General features: G+C 45.6%; 1 protein-coding gene across 2 annotated transcripts in view; it reads left to right on the top strand.

Moving 5' to 3' along the window:
- Positions 1–7616: 7616 nt before the first annotated feature.
- Positions 7617–17249, top strand: part of msraa (methionine sulfoxide reductase Aa) — a 27973-nt gene continuing 18340 nt past the window's right edge. The window contains exon 1 of one of the 2 annotated variants that reach the window (XM_070925838.1): positions 7617–7810. In XM_070925838.1, coding sequence (XP_070781939.1) covers positions 7675–7810 — 136 coding nt within the window. In that variant the 5' untranslated portion in view covers positions 7617–7674. Of the gene's footprint in view, positions 7811–10089; positions 10137–17249 lie in introns of those variants that run through there. The other variant, XM_070925839.1, reaches the window with a different exon arrangement.

The following is a 17249-nucleotide window of genomic DNA, read 5'->3' as shown; positions in this document are numbered from 1 at the left end:
ACACGGGTGGTGGTGGGGGGGGGGGGGTACGGCACATTGATCATTTGTAATATTGACAATAAACTGAAATAATAATGTAGTTAAAGGAGAGACAAACAGATACTTATTATTTGTTTTATATTTTTCAGTTGTCAGGACCGACATCTTATGAGAATGCTTTACAAAAGTGACACTTTTTACAGATGTTTCAATAAAAACAAACAAACAAACAAAAAACAGATAACAATGCTTTATTACATATAGCAAGTGTCCAACAGGAAGTCCTCCACTGTGTCTACCATGCATGCATTACGGTGTACGGTATATACCTCCTTCTTTCCCAGCAGGGATACTGGACATCCGCAATCAATGTAAAAGCCTGTGCATTGGGGGGGGGGGGGGGGGCATTAGTGAGCGATAAATCAGGCTCTGCTGGCTCCATGTCTCCTGGAAGTGAACACACTCAACCACACACACCGTTCAGAAGCCGAGAATAGACAGTTTGATGATGAACTGAATGACAAAAAAAATTAAGGGTACATCATCATCATCATCATCATCATCTCGAGCCACGAGCAGAAAACACAAGAGAAAGAAGAAGAAGAAGACGCTCCTCTTTACTCATCATGCGTTATTCTACACGGGGGGGGGGGGGGGGGGGGCTAAAAATAAAAGAGGGGTTTCTCATCATTGTGGGGAGGCTGATGCGAGGAGGGTGACGAAGCGGCGACGCGACGGAGCAGAGACCGGAAGGACGGCCGGTGGCGGCGGAGTCGGGTTTCGACTGTGCTTTCGGGTTCTTTTACCTGTTTTTGGACTTTTTTTAGCAAGAGGACACTTCAGCGTCAGGGATCACTGTAGACCCGCTTCATTGTGTATAGGTTACTGACTTTTCCTGTTTTATGCTGTCTTTGAACGTTACGGGGGTGACGAACCGAGTAGGGGGGGGGAATAAAAACCTAAAACACCACAGCTGACTCCGATAGGCTCAGACGCCTGTCAATCAAGGAAAAGCTCCCACAAAGATATATTGCCCTTGAAGCCTTAATGTCAAAATCACCAAGACTCGCATTTCCACGTCCATTAGTCTTAGGGTTAGGCACCATGCAGTGGCCACTAGTGGTCATTGGTGGTACTGCATCAGGCGCTTCCACGTTAGCGTTATGGTGCTTTCCAGATACAAAACAGCCCAGAGCTCTGCCATCTTTATCCAAGCAAGCCGCGTCGTGGATTTATTATTATTATTATTATTTTTTTTTTTTTTGGATTTGGCTGGGAGTTGTGGATGTCCAGTGTGGCCACTGGAGGCAGCCTTTTCGTCACCTGTCCCGGGTGAGCTCGCCGCTGACTTCCCGGGCCGCCCTCTTGGCATTCACCGCGTGCCTTAATTGTATGGACATTTAAATCAAGGTCCGCTGTGAACACGAGGAGAGACGACCCACGCTTCGCCCAGCTCGGGGGGCCTCAGCTTTCTTCTGCTTCATGAAGCTCTGCCCCAGCTTGTCTCAACCACTTCCACTCAACCCCCCCCCCCCCCCCCCCACCCAACAACCACACACACACATACACATACCCATTTCTTTCCGGCACTGTTAGAATTCCACTTTGTTCCTTCGCATCTCTGTGTTCAGCCCCCCCCCCCCCCCCCCCCCACTGTTCCCTTCATCATAGTTTTCTCAACCACCAAGTCGTCGTTGTCGTGAATCTCGCCTTTAAAGCATTGATATTATACATTATATATAAAAAGGAAGAAATGTTAAAAAAAGACCATAATAAACTGATTTCACTTTTCTGACCATGGGAATCTGTCATGGCACAGGAGGTCATATAGCCTGTGATTACTGACTTTACTAAATATACATGTATTTCAATATATATTGACTACTGGTTATTCTAGCGTATGAATATTGACTATGCTGACTACACAGACCATGTTAATTACACACAACATGTACATCGTGTTCACTGACTCATTTAGCATTTATGATGACATTGACGCTGATTATACTGACTGCATTTACTCACAGTGCATTATGCATTAATGCAGATGGTGTCACGGCACAACACAGCGTGGCTGGATTCTCAGCCCTGCCCCCCCCCCCCCCCCCCCCCCACCCCACCCCCCCAACCCCCATGTGATTTTTATTTTTTTCTGCAGTGCTCTGTCTCTTCCTGCAGCCCAAAGACAGACAAGCAGCTCAGGAGAGTTTAAGAGGCTACAGTGGTCCAAAGGGTTATGAGTGTGTGTGTGTGTGTGTGTGTGTGTGTGTGTGTGTGTGTGTGTGTGTTCATGTCTGCCCTGCGATAGACTGTCAAGGATGTCCCGCTGACCTCCACACGATAGGCTACATGCTGGCACAGCTTCTACCCAGAAAACTGCCATATATCTTCTGGCTTTTTCTTTCTTTTCTTCTTCTTTTTTTTGGACTATATTCATATTTAAGGATTGATAAGAATTGTGACTGAATGCATATACTATGCATACTAACTGCGGTGACTTGCTGTAAGAGGACAATACCAGCATTTTGCATTGTTTAGTCCATTAAAATCTCACTTTGGTATTCAACTCAATTTGCAGAGATGATGATTCGTTTTTTTTATGTATTTATTTATTCTTTTTATTATTTGGAGTGCTTCAACCAAAGCGATTCAACCACATTGTGGTTTCTCCAGTATTTATACAAGAGAAAAAAATATATGTCTACATTTTCTACATCATCCCTTTCATCATGTGACCCCCGCACCCCCCTTGAGACCCTCTTGCTCAAGTCGGCATTCCCGACACTTCCAGCTGCACCTCATATCAACATAATTCCACTTCAACTACAGTAAAAGCAGACATGATGTGACTGAAAGCAGCTGTAAAGTCTCTGCAAACTGATTTTTCATGCCCTCGTGAAAACCAGCACTGGCTTCCTGGAAGAGTGGTAAGGGTGGTGTGTGTGGGGGGGGGTGATCTGAAATAATGCAGCATGAAATGGTTAAGCGTGATGTAAGGATATGCAGTTTTGGAAGACAGCGGTGTGGTCCTTCAAAGCAGCACTGCGGACCATTAAAGCATTATCCTCCATTATCCAGCAGCAGCAGCAGCAGCAGCAGCCATAATGCACGTTCTTATACACCACTGCATTAATGACACAGCCTGCAGGGGAGGAAGAAGCCGCCGCTGCTGCTGCTGCTGCTGCTGCGATGTTACCCCTCATCCCACATGAGCACACAAGCCTGTCAGCTCCCAAAAGAAGTGTTGCATCTTGTTGCGGCTGCAGCAGCAGATGAAGCTGCTCAGCGGCTCTCCGGCAGAGGAGAGGGAGGGGGGGGGGGGGTGGACCCCATCTGCAGCCTCATTAACCCGCTCAAATGCTAATGACCCAGATAGCTCATGTAGGCTAAAATGCAGGAGGGAAGGGTGGGGGGGGGGGGGGGTGCCTTTGTGGGGGTCGGGCGAGTGTGTGTGTGTGTGCCTATATTAAACATTTCCACAATAGTCGAGCACATGCACCTACACAGAATACATGAAATGAGTCCGATGGCTGGACGGGGGCTCTGCGGGCCCGACACATTACATCATAGCCAGTTATATAAGAAATATAAGACAGGTTGGAGGGGTTTCATGCAATTAGAACATCGGAACTGCCGTAATGCACCGTGGACCGCTAGGGTCGAACCTTACAGATGGATTCTATGCACTGGGGGGGGGGGGTTTGGGTGTGTAGCCCCGTCAGAAAGAGTTCCGCAGAGGACGACAGCACACTGCGGCGGTTGGCAGGAGGAGAGTCAGCGCAGATGAAAGGCTAAAGGGGGCTGATGGAGGTTTAGAAAACCACAAGGCCTACAACACTCACTGGATCGACATGAATAAACGTTGTGCGTGTATGTGTGGAGGGAGGGAGGGAGGGGGGGGGAGAAAAAAACCGAGCAACAATACCTTTCAGCGGCAGGGTGCAGGATAAATGGCGCAGCTTTCTATTCTTTTTTTTTGTTTGTTCTTTTTCTTTCTATTTTTTAACCATCAGCGGACCTTCACTGCGGTTTGAGCCGAGAAAAAGCAGCCCAGACCTCCGCAAGACACGCCGACGCAGGAGGTTGTGTTTGTCCGGTGACGGGACGCTTTCAGCCGGCACGATTTTGCGTGCGTCTCTCGGTCCGCGGTGCTCTCCTCTGGAGGTCCATGCAGGGATGCTGAGGATGCGGAGGAAGCGAAGGGATGCTGCGGGGGAGGGGGTGGGGGTGGGGGGGGGGGGGGGGGGGGGTTGCGGAGGTCGAACCGTCCTTCTTCTGCAGCTGAATTTAAAAAAAAAAGGGGAAAAAAAGGAAGAAAAAAAAAAAGAAGAAAAGAAAACGATTGTTTTCTTTTGTCTCTCTCTCTCTCTCAAGAAGAACTCTTCAACCACAAATAGTCCAAACCCAGAAGAGTGCCGGAGCCAAGCAACATCCTAAACCCCTCGGAAATCTGGTTTTGTGTGCGCTGGGTGCAGTCAGGAGGTGGATACAGTAGCCGAATGGAAGGATGGAGGGAGAGAAGTTGGGCGCAGTCAGAGGGAGAGAGGAGAGAGGAGATGGGGAGGGGGTGGTCCTCTGAAAGAGAGGGAGTCAGATGAAGCCAGGATTTTGCATCCCCAGCTCCAGCTTCCAGCTCTGTCCTCCCACTGCTGTCCGTCCTCTTTTGAGGATGGAGGGAGGAAGGGAAGAGCGAGAGCATCTGCCTCACCACACAGACCAAGTGAAACAGTCCAAGCCATCTGACTCTGAACTAAACATGCCATTGATATGGGGTTTGAGTCGAAATGGCTTCAAGAAGCAACATATTCTGCAGAAACAACGAAACGGCGAAATAAAAACACACCACATGACCGAAAGTAGGCTATGAATTATATGTAATTGCTGGACCTCCACTCTTCTGGTTCCAGGACTCGCACCAGATGCGGGATCCTGGCTGCAGGGGTTTTCTCCCGTCAGCAAAAATGCTTTCCAACAAGTCAAAGGTGTTTAGGTGCACGTTGCAGCTTGTGTATTTTAACAAATAGAACAGCTAAATCAAGTCGTTGCCATTTAAGGAGCTATTAGCCTTAGCATTAGAGCTATTTTACTTTAGCTTTAGCATTGCAACTACTTTTCTGTTTTGGCGGAGGCTAACTTCCCCCGTCGTTTTCAGTCCGCTAAGCTCGGCTAAGCTAGCTCAGCACAAACACTGGATGCAGATTAATATGGCTAGCCTGACCATAACTTCACCAGACAACTCAAAGCTGTCTTATTTACACGTTTTATCCTGTATATTTAACAAAAAGAGATTGTGGTTTAAGGAACCATTAGCTTTAGCATAACAACTATTTTTCTGTTTTGGCGGAGGCTAACTTCCCCGTTTTCAGTCCGCTAAGCTCGGCTAAGCTAGTTCAGCACAAACACTGGATGCAGATTAGTATGGCTAGCCTGACCATAACTTCACCAGGCAACTAAAGTCTTATTTACACACTTTATCCTGTATATTTAACAAAAAGAGATTGTGGTTTAAGGAACCATTAGCTTTAGCATTACAACAATTTTTCTGTTTTGGCGGAGGCTAACTTCCCCCGTCGTTTTCAGTCTGCTAGGCTAACGTGCTGCCAACGAAACAAGAGCATTTCCCCAAATGACAGAAAAGCTGTGTAAAAGACGCAAAAAAAGTCATTGTATTCATATACAAATGCCAATTAAAGTCATCCACTCCACTTATTTTAGGTTTATTAAGGTAAAAAATGTGTTTCTTTCTTAACCCAAGACTCTTTCACAAGACCTTCACTTTGTGTCACTCCTCCAGGTTTTCTAGGTAAAGTATTTAATCAGTCAGCATTTCAGACTTGACTCCATTTTTGTTGCTGAGGCAGGATGAAGTGAATAACACCTTAATGATGTTGTCTGGTAATATCTAGCCGATGTGAGTTATACGAGGCTTTTTATAGAAAGCAAAAACAAGCTCTAACTAGTTTTAAATTGAACAAAATGCTTTTGTTTTGTTTCTTTGGTTGGTTGTTTGGTATTGTGATGTCCACCGACAAGAGGGTTGTATTTGTGTCTCGTTTTGCATCTTCATTGGCTACGTTTCACCCCCTAAAACATCTAGGCGGTAACGGACATGAAACTGCACGTACTCCATCTCCCCTACAACTTTCTTCATCTTTGGTGGAATGTGAAATTGTGCACAAGCCCTTAATTATTGATGATTCTCACCTTCATATGGGGACAGTCAGGCGCTGAAATTAATATTTTTCCAACATGAGCGGCGTTCCTCCTGGGTTCTTCCATATGGCGAGTCATCTGTCTCCCTCCCCCCTCCGCCCAGCGTACTGGGAACCAGTAGACTGATGGGGGGCTGTTGTGCACTCATTTGACGGCACCATTACAGCCACAAACCATGAAATAATCAGCGGCTTCCGTCCTATGGAGCCTCATTTTCTTCAAAGAACCGTGCACGAGCTTTACTAGTTTGAGTCTGAACAATGAAAATGCACATGTACACACAAAACATAAATAAATGTATATATTTCATCTTCTATCTATATTTATATCACATAAAGTTCATTTATACAGTATGTGAATGTTCTGCTGGTATTTGTTGTTATTTACATTGCATATTTTTGCTATATCCCACATTTATATTTTACTGCCAGGATTTTTTTTTACCATAAAATGACTTTGTTTCATCCTATTTAACATAATAATAATAAGTAATGTATTATTTAATTTAAATAGAAAAATCTTTATGCATGTAAATTACCTGATCAAAGCCCCTTTCTGCTACATTTACATCTACATTGATCATTTAAGTGCTGTGAATAAGCACACTAAGATGACAGATATGTAACAAGTTACCTGAATTCCCCAATAATAAGTGGTTAATACCTTGAAGGATACGTGGTTGCTGACGGAAAAAGAACAAAAAACGAGAAGGAACTTGGTGTTGATTGTGTCAAACGTGCTGACAAAATCACAAGTTAGGACATGACATGTGATAATAACAAACAGCTATTGTAATTGAACTGTGACTTTGTATAAACCCATTCCAAAACTCTTGCTGAATCTGTAAAATGATGCGAGCAGCTCAGATATAATATGTCTCAATATTGTGGGCAACCCAATTAAAAACAGCCACAGGTAGCGCCAATGTAAAAGTGACATCTTAACAGCTTTCTGTAATACAGTTGAAAGATATCTGCTAATATTTTGCAACACAACCGTTGAAATGACTTGCTACAGAAGGCCAAACTCCATTCACAAACCTTCTAAATTAGCGTTACTATACTTATTGGTGGTGGTGCGCATCTTAAAAGTGTACTTATAAACTAATTCAAGAAATAGCGACGTCTTCTGTTGAATTCGGCGCGCATGTGACGTAAATTAATTTGTGGAAAGAGTAAAAGTAAAAGAGTAAAGAACTTAAGAATTTCTCTAAGTAATTACTGCTTGCAGTCATCATTTTTGCAGGAGTTCATATTCAAATTGAATTCAAATTCAAGTGCCTTATATCATGTCATCAAGTGTACATACTACATGTTTGAGCAGGACGTGTTGTTTATGGTCAGAGTTGAGTAACACGTGAGCAAGTCGACATTACACAAGCGTTGTGTTAATGTTAGGTAAGGTCTGCTGTTATGTAGCTTGGCTAACTGAGCTAGCCCTCAGCGTGCAGCAGAGCAGTGTGTCGGCGCCGCTGCGGCTTCAATGGTCTCCCCCTCCAGGCTCCGTCCGGTTTGGCGACACTTTGTCAGCAGCAGAATGGGAGACATGGCCTCTAAAGCCCAGATGCCGACTCCGGAGACAGCGCTGCCCGGCCGGACTGACAGCATGAAAGTCTCCGGTAAGGACCGAATCCCGGCTAGCTTTAGCGTGCTACCGTGCTAGCTTCTGTAGCAAAATGATATAACTTTGTGACACAACCGCGTCAGAGAGCGAACCGATGTGAATAGTTTGCTGGCTTCTTTTGTGTCCTGGTCGTCTTTGGCTAACGTTTAAAGTATTGCCTTCCTTACAGAGACGAACAGATACAGTTAGAAAGACTGAAACAAGTTAAGTAACTTATTATTTAAACCGTTAGCACCTGCTGCTACTGTAAACACTGATGAGCTGCAACTGCGCATGTGCATCTGCCTCTTGAGCACTCCATGAATACTGACATGGACTTACATTATATATATATATATATATATATATATATATATTGTTATAACGCCACATGCATGTATATATACAATAAACAATAGAAGTAGAAGTTTTTGAGGCATCACAAACAAATGAGGTACCCCATTAGGGGTAAACTATACTATATTTTGGTTAGATGTCAACATCCACACGCGAATGTTTTATTACTATTATTGCACCAATTAGTTTCCTGCGCTATAAATGGTGTAAACATTTGTTGTACCGTTGGGCAATACACTAATTATCAGTCACAATATTAATGAAAATATTTTCCCAATATTCAGTCAATTCTAATTACAGGTTTTTGACATGTAAACAATACAAACAAAATACTGCCACCTGACGTCGGCCAAAGTCCATTGTTCAGTGCGACTAAACCCAAATCAAAAGGTCGTAGTGTGTATTATCAGCGTCTTGAAAGAAGTCTTTCCCATCTCTACCCATCGACCAATCACGACGTGAGCTTGGCATTAAATCTGGATGTGGAAATCGGATGCACAGCCTCGCGACACAGTCAGAATGAACGTTCAAAACAACAGCGTGTTGCCTTATTCTGCATTACATCAGAAAACGGATTAACACGTGCAAATAAGACTTGTCCTATTCGTTATTAATTACACTTTGCTCGGAGTAAATGACTTAGAAGACATGTCAACACCACATTTTCTCCAAAAGTCTATAAAGATATGCACGTAATAATAATAGCGTTGAATTATAGCTTGGCCCTAATTTGAAGACGTATATCACGAATATAGGCATTGGCCGTTAATAATCCATACATCTGTGGATTGATTTCTTCGTTCTGAACGATAGTTGTCACTCAAGCGCGTATGTGTGTATATGCGCGCACATGTGAGGTAGGGAGTTGTTTTGTGTGTGTGCAAACAGACCGACAGCAGCACTGAGTTGGCAGTCGGGGCGGTTGGCACCGAGCTGCCCCCTCTTCACTACAAGTGAGGGCGCTGAGTCTTGGCACATGATGAATAGATCTGCACTGGCAGCGAACAAAAGACACGAGAGACACACACACACACAAACACACACACACTCACTACCCTTTAACATGAAACAGAGAAAGATGACAGTACTAAGGAGTTAAGTGTAAAGATTGTGTGGAGAAGATATTATTGACTCGCTGGCATTTGGGCTCAGTGTTAAAGAGACGGAGAGAAACGGTGAGGAGGGAGGAGAACAGAGTCAAATGTTTGAGTGATTTTAAATTTTAGTTTGGATTGATTTACCCAAAGTGTGTTTTTTTTTTTTTTTCCGTGCGGTGGACTGGGTGGGGGGGGGGGGTGTTGGACGGGGAAAGGAGGATGTGGGAGTGGAGGGGTTAGGAGGGCGGGGGGTCCACCGCGAAATGACGATTGGGATGGATGGATGGATGGAAGGGTTCAGACGGCAGTGGCAGACACGCTGGAGCATCGCCAAAGCTTCTCGGGAACGCTGCCACAATCGAGGGAGGCGAAGAAAGAGCGAGGGAGCGGAGAGGGAAGGAAAAAGCCATGCCTGCAGTGGAGAGACTTGGCAGGGCTTCCCCTCCTTTGTCTGTCTGGCTCAGGGCTGCAGCGCCAGAGGAAATCAAGAAATGTCCAGGCGTGGTGGCGGCGGTGGTGGTGGTGGTGGATGGGGACAAGCTCTGCCTCGGCTCCGAAAAGACAAGGGAGGAAAAGTACTTCCAAGCGGCTGAAAACTCTGCCTCTGAAAGGGCTATGGAAACCAAAAAAACAAAACAAGCAATTTCCTCCTTTTCGAACTGATATTCCGCTTCGGAGCCGTTGGACCCGACCGACCAGGTTTCGGAGACAAAGTGTAACTCGGCCACAACATCCGTTAAGGCGACTTGTAATTTAACAAAAGTAGCATGTGTTTTTTTTGTTTTTTTTCCTCGAAGAGCCAAACAGCACCTCTGAACTGGACAAGCACGGACCTCAAAGAGTCTATTAGTAGCCGGAGGAAGGCCAACCCCCCGCGCCAAGCAAGAGGTTTGTGCATGAAAGCTTGTCGGGCTTTGAAACGTCTTTGACCAAATCAATTAGATTGATTTAGGGAAAATGGTTTCGTGTCGGTTTTAAACGCGGAATCTTGATATTTACGAGTTAAAGCGCAGAGAATGTCTGGTATGACCGCTTGAATATCTGGACTTAATATTGAGCTGGATTTTTAGATTTAGAACTGCGCCAGCAGGATGATGGATGGGACTGAAAGTTCATTTTTTGACCTTGGAAACATTAGTTGTTGTCCACTGAGTCGGTGTTCCAGAGCTTTTAATCGTATCACATGGTCTTAAGCGGCAGTTGGGAGTTTGCTGAGTTGTCATAGATGTCATTAGATTTCCACTTTGTGTTTTGCCGCCCTCTCTGTTTGAAAGATTCCACACCCAGCATCAGCGGTGGGCGTGGCCAGAAATGGTGCACCTGTGGCCACACCCAACAGTGATGTCATGGGGTCTTGATGTACACCTGCGCATCACTGCAGCAAGGTTAAACCACTGATTGAAAGTTCATTCTCGATGTTGGAAACAACAGTTGACAATATGAAGTAACCGTTTAGTAGCTGTTCTGGGGCTTTTGTTGGTGGATCATGTATCGTAGAGAGTTCATAGATAGAGATAATAATAATAATAATAATAATAATAATAATAATGGGTCCAAAGTATCAGTCTATATCTGATATCCCGTGAGATTGAAACTAACAAAAATAAAGCATGACTTTGAATAGTTTGTACTACGCTTCAGTCATGTAACTGTCTGGATATTGGACACACAAGTAGTGACAAAAGTCATGCACTGGTCTTCTTTTATAATTAATTGTAAGAAAAAATGCTGTAATGAAACAATAAAATGTCAGGAAAAGCGTCACAGAGTTCTCAGAGTCGGAGGTCCAAAACCCATCCTCATGTTTGAGAAGTTGGAACCTGTAAACGTGTCTGAAACAATGAATCAAAAATAGTTTCCAGTTAATTTCCTTTCGACCAAATAATCAGCGAATCCTGTCATTGTTTCAGCTCAGCTTTTCAACCTGCCTGCTTTGTTCCCCTTCCGATTCCCGAACTGTACTGAACTTCCAACACCAATGAACTGCACCGGCGTGGCTGCTGGCGCCATTTCTCACATAAGAGTCAGCAATGAAACACAAAACGGAGTTTGAATAGAAGGTGCGGATTGATGCGAATCAAGAGTAAATGTCCATTTACGAGCCTTAGTTGCCCGTTAATGGTGTAATAACCGCAGAATAACGTGATGAGTACTATCAGGCTGATTGGTACCAAAAGTGGTATCCCATCTGATCTCATAGTACCACTTTTCATTGGTTCATTTTATCCAATTGAGGCATTTACAGCAGTAACATGAGTTCTGATTGGCCCCTCGCAAGATTGATATGCTCATTAGTTACAGTGGGATTCACGTTTGGGGTCAGAGGTCAACAGCTGAATACTTGTTATTACCTGGGCATTACCATTCCTAGTTGACTTATCCCTAACATTTCACTCCACCCTGTAACCCCCCCCTCCAACCTCCCTCCCCACACCCTCACTCACAGATGTGGAAAAGTGAATACAAAAGCCTAATGAAGAAGTCAACGTCATCTTCATCACCGCTTAATGCAGATGCGTTCAGACATCCAGCAGCTGGTCCTTTAATTAGCCGGCGTAAATCAGTGTTATTGCAGCTTGCTGTGATTTCTTTTAACGGGGAAGCTTTCCAGGGGTTCTTTGGGGGGTTGACACAAATACCAGGCAGGAGTGATATCATGCTAATAATTCTGGGATTTCAAGAAAAAAAAGCAAAAAAAAGCAGAAAAGTTTGCTTTCTTTTGGGACCGCACACGGTGAGCCGAAAGCAGCGGAGGCCAGAAGCCCTTCGGACAGCTGCTTTCGACTCCCTCCATATGCACACCAGTTAGTCCACTGAGCTTCAGCCGGGAGGGAGAAAGTAGCCGTGTTTGTTTGCAGTTATCTGACGGCTCGAGTCACTAATTCCGCTACAAATTCAAAGATTTCTGCACACAAAACACACAAAGTACAGCTGAAATGGTCAGTCAGTCAGTCAGTTGACTAGAAAATGAATTGGCAACTATTTTGATAAAAGTTCAAGTCATTTTTCAGGGCAAAAAAACATTTCATGGTTCCAATTTAGCTGCTTTTCCTTTTTAATAATTACATTTCTTTAAAATGTGTTGTTAATAATGTTGAGGTTTGGGTCGTTGGTGGGACAACATTGTGAAGGTGTCACTTTGGACTCTTTGGGCATTTTTCTCACAATTATTACAAAATAAACAATCGATTTAATCGAGAAAATGATGACGCAGATTGATCCATAATCCGAATAATCATTAGTTGAATCATTAAAAAAAAAAAAAAAAGAGCTCCACCTCAAGCAACTACAACAGTGAAATCAGTCACAGCGGACATTTTACTGCATTGAGTACTTTTAATTTGAATACTTTAAGTCGATTTTCCTGATTATACTGACATACTTTTGCTTGAGTTACATTTTCTGAATACTCTGCTGTGTAATGTTCGGGTGTCCGCATACTCGTGGCCGTGTAGTTCAGTATCAGATAACACAGATCAGGTGGATGCAGGTGAAGCTGCCCCCCCCCCCCCCCCCCCCAATCTCATCTCGTGAACCTGGGAAGACACAACAGAGGGATTCCAGCGGATGAATGAGTGTGTGCTTGTGCGTGTGTGTGATCCCCATCAGCAGAGCCCGTTGTTGTTTTACAAAGTGGCCCGATAACCTTGGCGGAGAAAATGACGGGCGTTTGGGGGCAGGGGGGGGGGAGCTCATAGACCGACGTGGGGAGAGAGACAGAGGTGAAAAGATGGAGAGAAGTGAGGTGAAGAGGTGAAGTGCACTGTCACTCAGATATTCAGCGTTAAATGTTATTTCATCCGGGGGGGGGGAACAAAGAGGTGTAAAAGAGGTGTTTTGACAGGGACGCAACGGATGTGTGGACCAGAGGAGACGACACGTCCTGCCCCCTAAGCCCCCCCCACCCCACCCGAAAATAGATGAATCAGGCTCACGCTGCAGTTTTAAAGTCTCACACAAAATGACATTTATTTGATCATTTGAATCCAAAGCTGCCTTCAGAATCAGTTAGCAGCAGCCACGTGTGTGTGATGTGGGAGGTGAATGACACTAACCGGCGAAAATGTTTCCATCGGATCAAAGTCCGTGCCCAGCTTGCAGAAGAAGAGGCAGGAAGTCTGACTTCTGGGTGTCTCCCTCCCTGTCTGAGTGTTTCTTTCCAGCCGGTCTGTCTGAAGGAGCTCTGCCCAGCTGTAGCGTTAAACGCAGGAAGTACTTGTTTTCCTTTTTACCAGGCGAGGAGAGGATAATGCACACAGTTGTGACATATCATAAATGTTCCTGGTGTTACTGGAAGCCTGTATGCATGCCGCAGCAAACCGCCCGTGCCTTCATTTATTAAATGTCTTCTCATCAGTGCACAGCATGGACTTACAGTGCAGTGTGTGTGAATGTAAAAAGCCGAGCATTTAGTACACAGATGCACGCAGCAACATTCTACCCATTCCCTGTCTGAAAGGGCTCAATCAGTCCTGCGTCTTTTTAAGTGCAAAGTGCATTAAATACTATTTCCTGCGCCCCACCACCCCACACACACACACACGCACACACACACACACACTCTCACTGCTAATGGCTCTGGGTGATCGATTGAGCCAAACCCTTACACACACACACACACACACACACACACACACACACACACACACACAGAGGGAGCCCTTGGTGACTTATTAACCCCCACCGCCACTCTAATTACACACACCGATGCCAATCAAGTGTTTTCAGAGGTCTAGAGAAGACGAAGAAAAGGAGCACAATGTACAGATGTGAATAGAATTGAACACATATGGACAATAAGGTTTTCCTCTGATAAATGAACGTTGCATAAATATGAATTGGGCTTTGGTGCCTTTTAAGGACATTAATATATTCCCAGGAAACCTACAAAATAAAGTGTTACCCTGACGGGCTAATGCCACCATCACCGACGAGGGAGGGTGTGTTGTGTTTTAGCAACTAAACCGATCACGAGGCCAGCTGCTTCAGGATCTGGCGCAAGAGACGACAAGACCGTCTGCCTCGTTACGCGTTCAAAGAAGCATGTCGCAATGCCGCGACGATTCATTTCGTCAACGATCCCGCGAAAGCTCAACGAAAAGCGCGAAAAGCGGTGCAGGCGGAGGTCTTTTAAGGGGCCCGAATTTTGGACCCACCCACTCAAACCCAATGTAGTTCATCACGTGTGAGGGCCACCTGCAGTTTGAAGCTCTGTAATCAGCAGCGTTGAGTTGAAGTCCACATTTACAAAGCGGCGAAAGCAGCAGCAGCAGCAGCAGCAGCAGCAACCTTGGCTATTGTATTGTGGAGCGACGCGGCCTGCTTTTCTAACAAACACTTAATCGATTCATAAAAAAAAAAAAACAAAAGAAGAAAGAAACGAATCATTTAAGCGAGCACGCGGCTTCCTTGAGACGCCCTGTGCGCTGTGAGGCGAGCGCGGGAGGCTGCCGGGGCGGCACAACAATAAGGGTAGCGCCGGCGGTCGTAATGATGGGCAGTAATAAAAACAATGATGGCAATCAGAGGAGCTGATTGAGAGGCTCAGATGGAGGGGGGGGGGGGAGCAGGGAGGAATAAATAGAAGGGGAGACATGGGTGAGAAGAAATGGGGGGTGAAGAAACCAGGCAATCAGAGAGAGAGAGAGACACAGGAGGAGAGGGTGGGGGGAGGTTACTTTGTAGATTTAATTGCAGAGCAGTTGAGGCAATCTTTTCTGTGTGTGCAGACTCTCCAATATCCCCTAGCCAGACATTAGCCGCGGTGTTTCATTTATCATTGTCAGGTCTGGAGCTCCAGGGGGGAGGAGGGGAGAAGGCGGTGGGAGCCCCCCCTTGGAACGCTCAGGCCACGTCGCAGCTCCCAGGAAGGGCTGGTCTTTTTTCGAGAGAGAAATGGGCAGGAAAATCACCGCGACGTGATGTCGGTCAGCCGGCCCACCACTTCACTGGTTCGCACTGAAAAATGGGTAGCCATGACATCTGGTACAGCCGTTCATGGTTTCCTGCGCCGCCACCCTGAGCGTGACGTTTTTTTTTGCCGCGACATTTGGCACACGCCTTCATGTCCCGCCTCAGGATGAAATCCTAATAACCACGGCGAACTTTTTTTTCCGTTCAGGGCCGTCGGCAGGTCAAAATATCAGTTGGCCCAGCACTTTGGTTCATGACCAAATACCTGCCAAGCCTCAGAGTTGTTGTGAGAACGCCCACAGAGCCGCGGACATGCACTGTGGCAGCACAGCAGCAGATGTAGCTGGAGATAAGCAGTGAACACGCATCACGTCATTGGGTTCGTGATCCCAACTCGAGGTCCACTCGCTAACTTTGCTCAGGCGTCGTGTTTTGCTGTGCGTCGCGTTGGGGTCGGCAGACGTTCCGCAGCAGTAAACCGATCAGCTGGTCAATTCCAGCATAGCGCTCATTCGATTAGTCAAATGGCCACTCAAGTTGATCGACAGACAGAAACGTCGGGGAGAATTTGGATCGGCTAAAGTAAGATTTAAGGAGCCTTTTTGGCCATTTTCTGGCAATTTACAGGCTGAAGGGTCGATCGATTCTTTTGGGAAAGGGTTGCCAGCAGATGAACTTATCATGGAAAGGATCATCGTGGGCGTCCTGGTGGATTAGCGGAGTGTCTACATGGGAGGGGTTTTCAGCCGGGTTGTCGGCTCTCGTTTTACTCGTTCTATATTTACATGTCTTTTTTGTGCTTCAGGTGTATTATTTTTGTATGCGCTGTGCTCTTGAGCGCGGCCTTTCCTGTGAACTCTCTGCCGTCCGCTAGGCATTAGTTGTAGCTCTCTTACCTGTTACAGTCCAGGGGTTTAATTCTTGCTGCAGCCATTTTGGAAGGAAAACAAGCTCAGAAAGCGGCTGTGACTCCTTGTGATAATACAGTATGTTGTCGTTATACAGCAGTGAATTCAATACTGACCTGCTTATTTTGTCTCGTGTACGGATTCGTTCTCTGTTTTGTTGTCTGCGCTTTTTTAGCTGCAGAACATTAAAAAGTGATGGAGGATGCGACGGAAGGAACGTGTGTATCGAGCGGCGATTGGCTGACTCTGGAGCAGCTCTGCCTGCCTTCACACACACATGTAGGCCTGAGCCGAAATAGAGCAGCACTAATGGAGAGTGTGTGTGTGTGTGTGTGTGTGTGCCACAGATGTCGCCATGGATAAAGGCCTGCTCTGTGATCGGGCTTATTATTGTGACAGGATTTAGGGAGCTGTAGAAGAGACTTGTTGTGGGGGGGGGGGGGGGGGGGGGGGGCTATGCACACACACGCACACACATTTGTACCTAAAATGAAGTGGCTAGCTGTTTGATGTGAAGTGTCCTGAAGTGCTTTCTAACCTCTTTCGCTGCTCTTTACTGTCAAATAAAAGAGCATTAGTCGCCAGCACAAACAGTCCCAATCTTGGCTTTCATGTAGTCGAAATGAAAAAGCGTTCTGCCAGCGGAAACGGAAAAACAACCTGCACGCCTTTTTGTCAGTCGTCAGGAGTGTCAGGAGTGTCAGTTGTGCAGCGTGAGGCACACGATGTGCGTTGTGTATTTTTAGATGCCCGTCCTCAATATTTTGGTTACTTCAGAGCGCGAACGCGAGGTTAAGCAACGCTGTGAAAACATAACAAGCCTGTGGTCACGAGTCTCTCTCTCACACACACACACACACACACACACACACTGTTGCATTCGACCTCACACAAGAATGTGAATTCAATTAATCAACAAGAAGCGTTGTTATCGTTCCCGGTGAGATAAAGGCGACGGCGAGAACAGGCATTTCAAAGGAGTGCTGCACGGAATAATTACTCTCCAGAAAAATGCCTCCGTATATACAGAGTGTGTGTGTGTGTGTGCGTGTGTGTGTGTGTGCGTGTGCGTATCAAGGAAAAGATAACTGTAGAATATTAATGAATGTTTTTGAAAAGGTGTTCATTTTCTATCTCTTTCTTTCTCGCGTTTGTGAAATTGTTAATCCCTCGTCTCAGC

The sequence above is a fragment of the Enoplosus armatus genome, chromosome 19 (genome assembly GCF_043641665.1).
Source record: "Enoplosus armatus isolate fEnoArm2 chromosome 19, fEnoArm2.hap1, whole genome shotgun sequence".
In the NCBI taxonomy this organism is placed as follows: Eukaryota; Metazoa; Chordata; class Actinopteri; order Centrarchiformes; family Enoplosidae; genus Enoplosus; species Enoplosus armatus.
The sequence above is the reverse complement of the archived record's forward strand: the minus strand, read 5'-3'. Positions and strand labels throughout refer to the sequence as shown.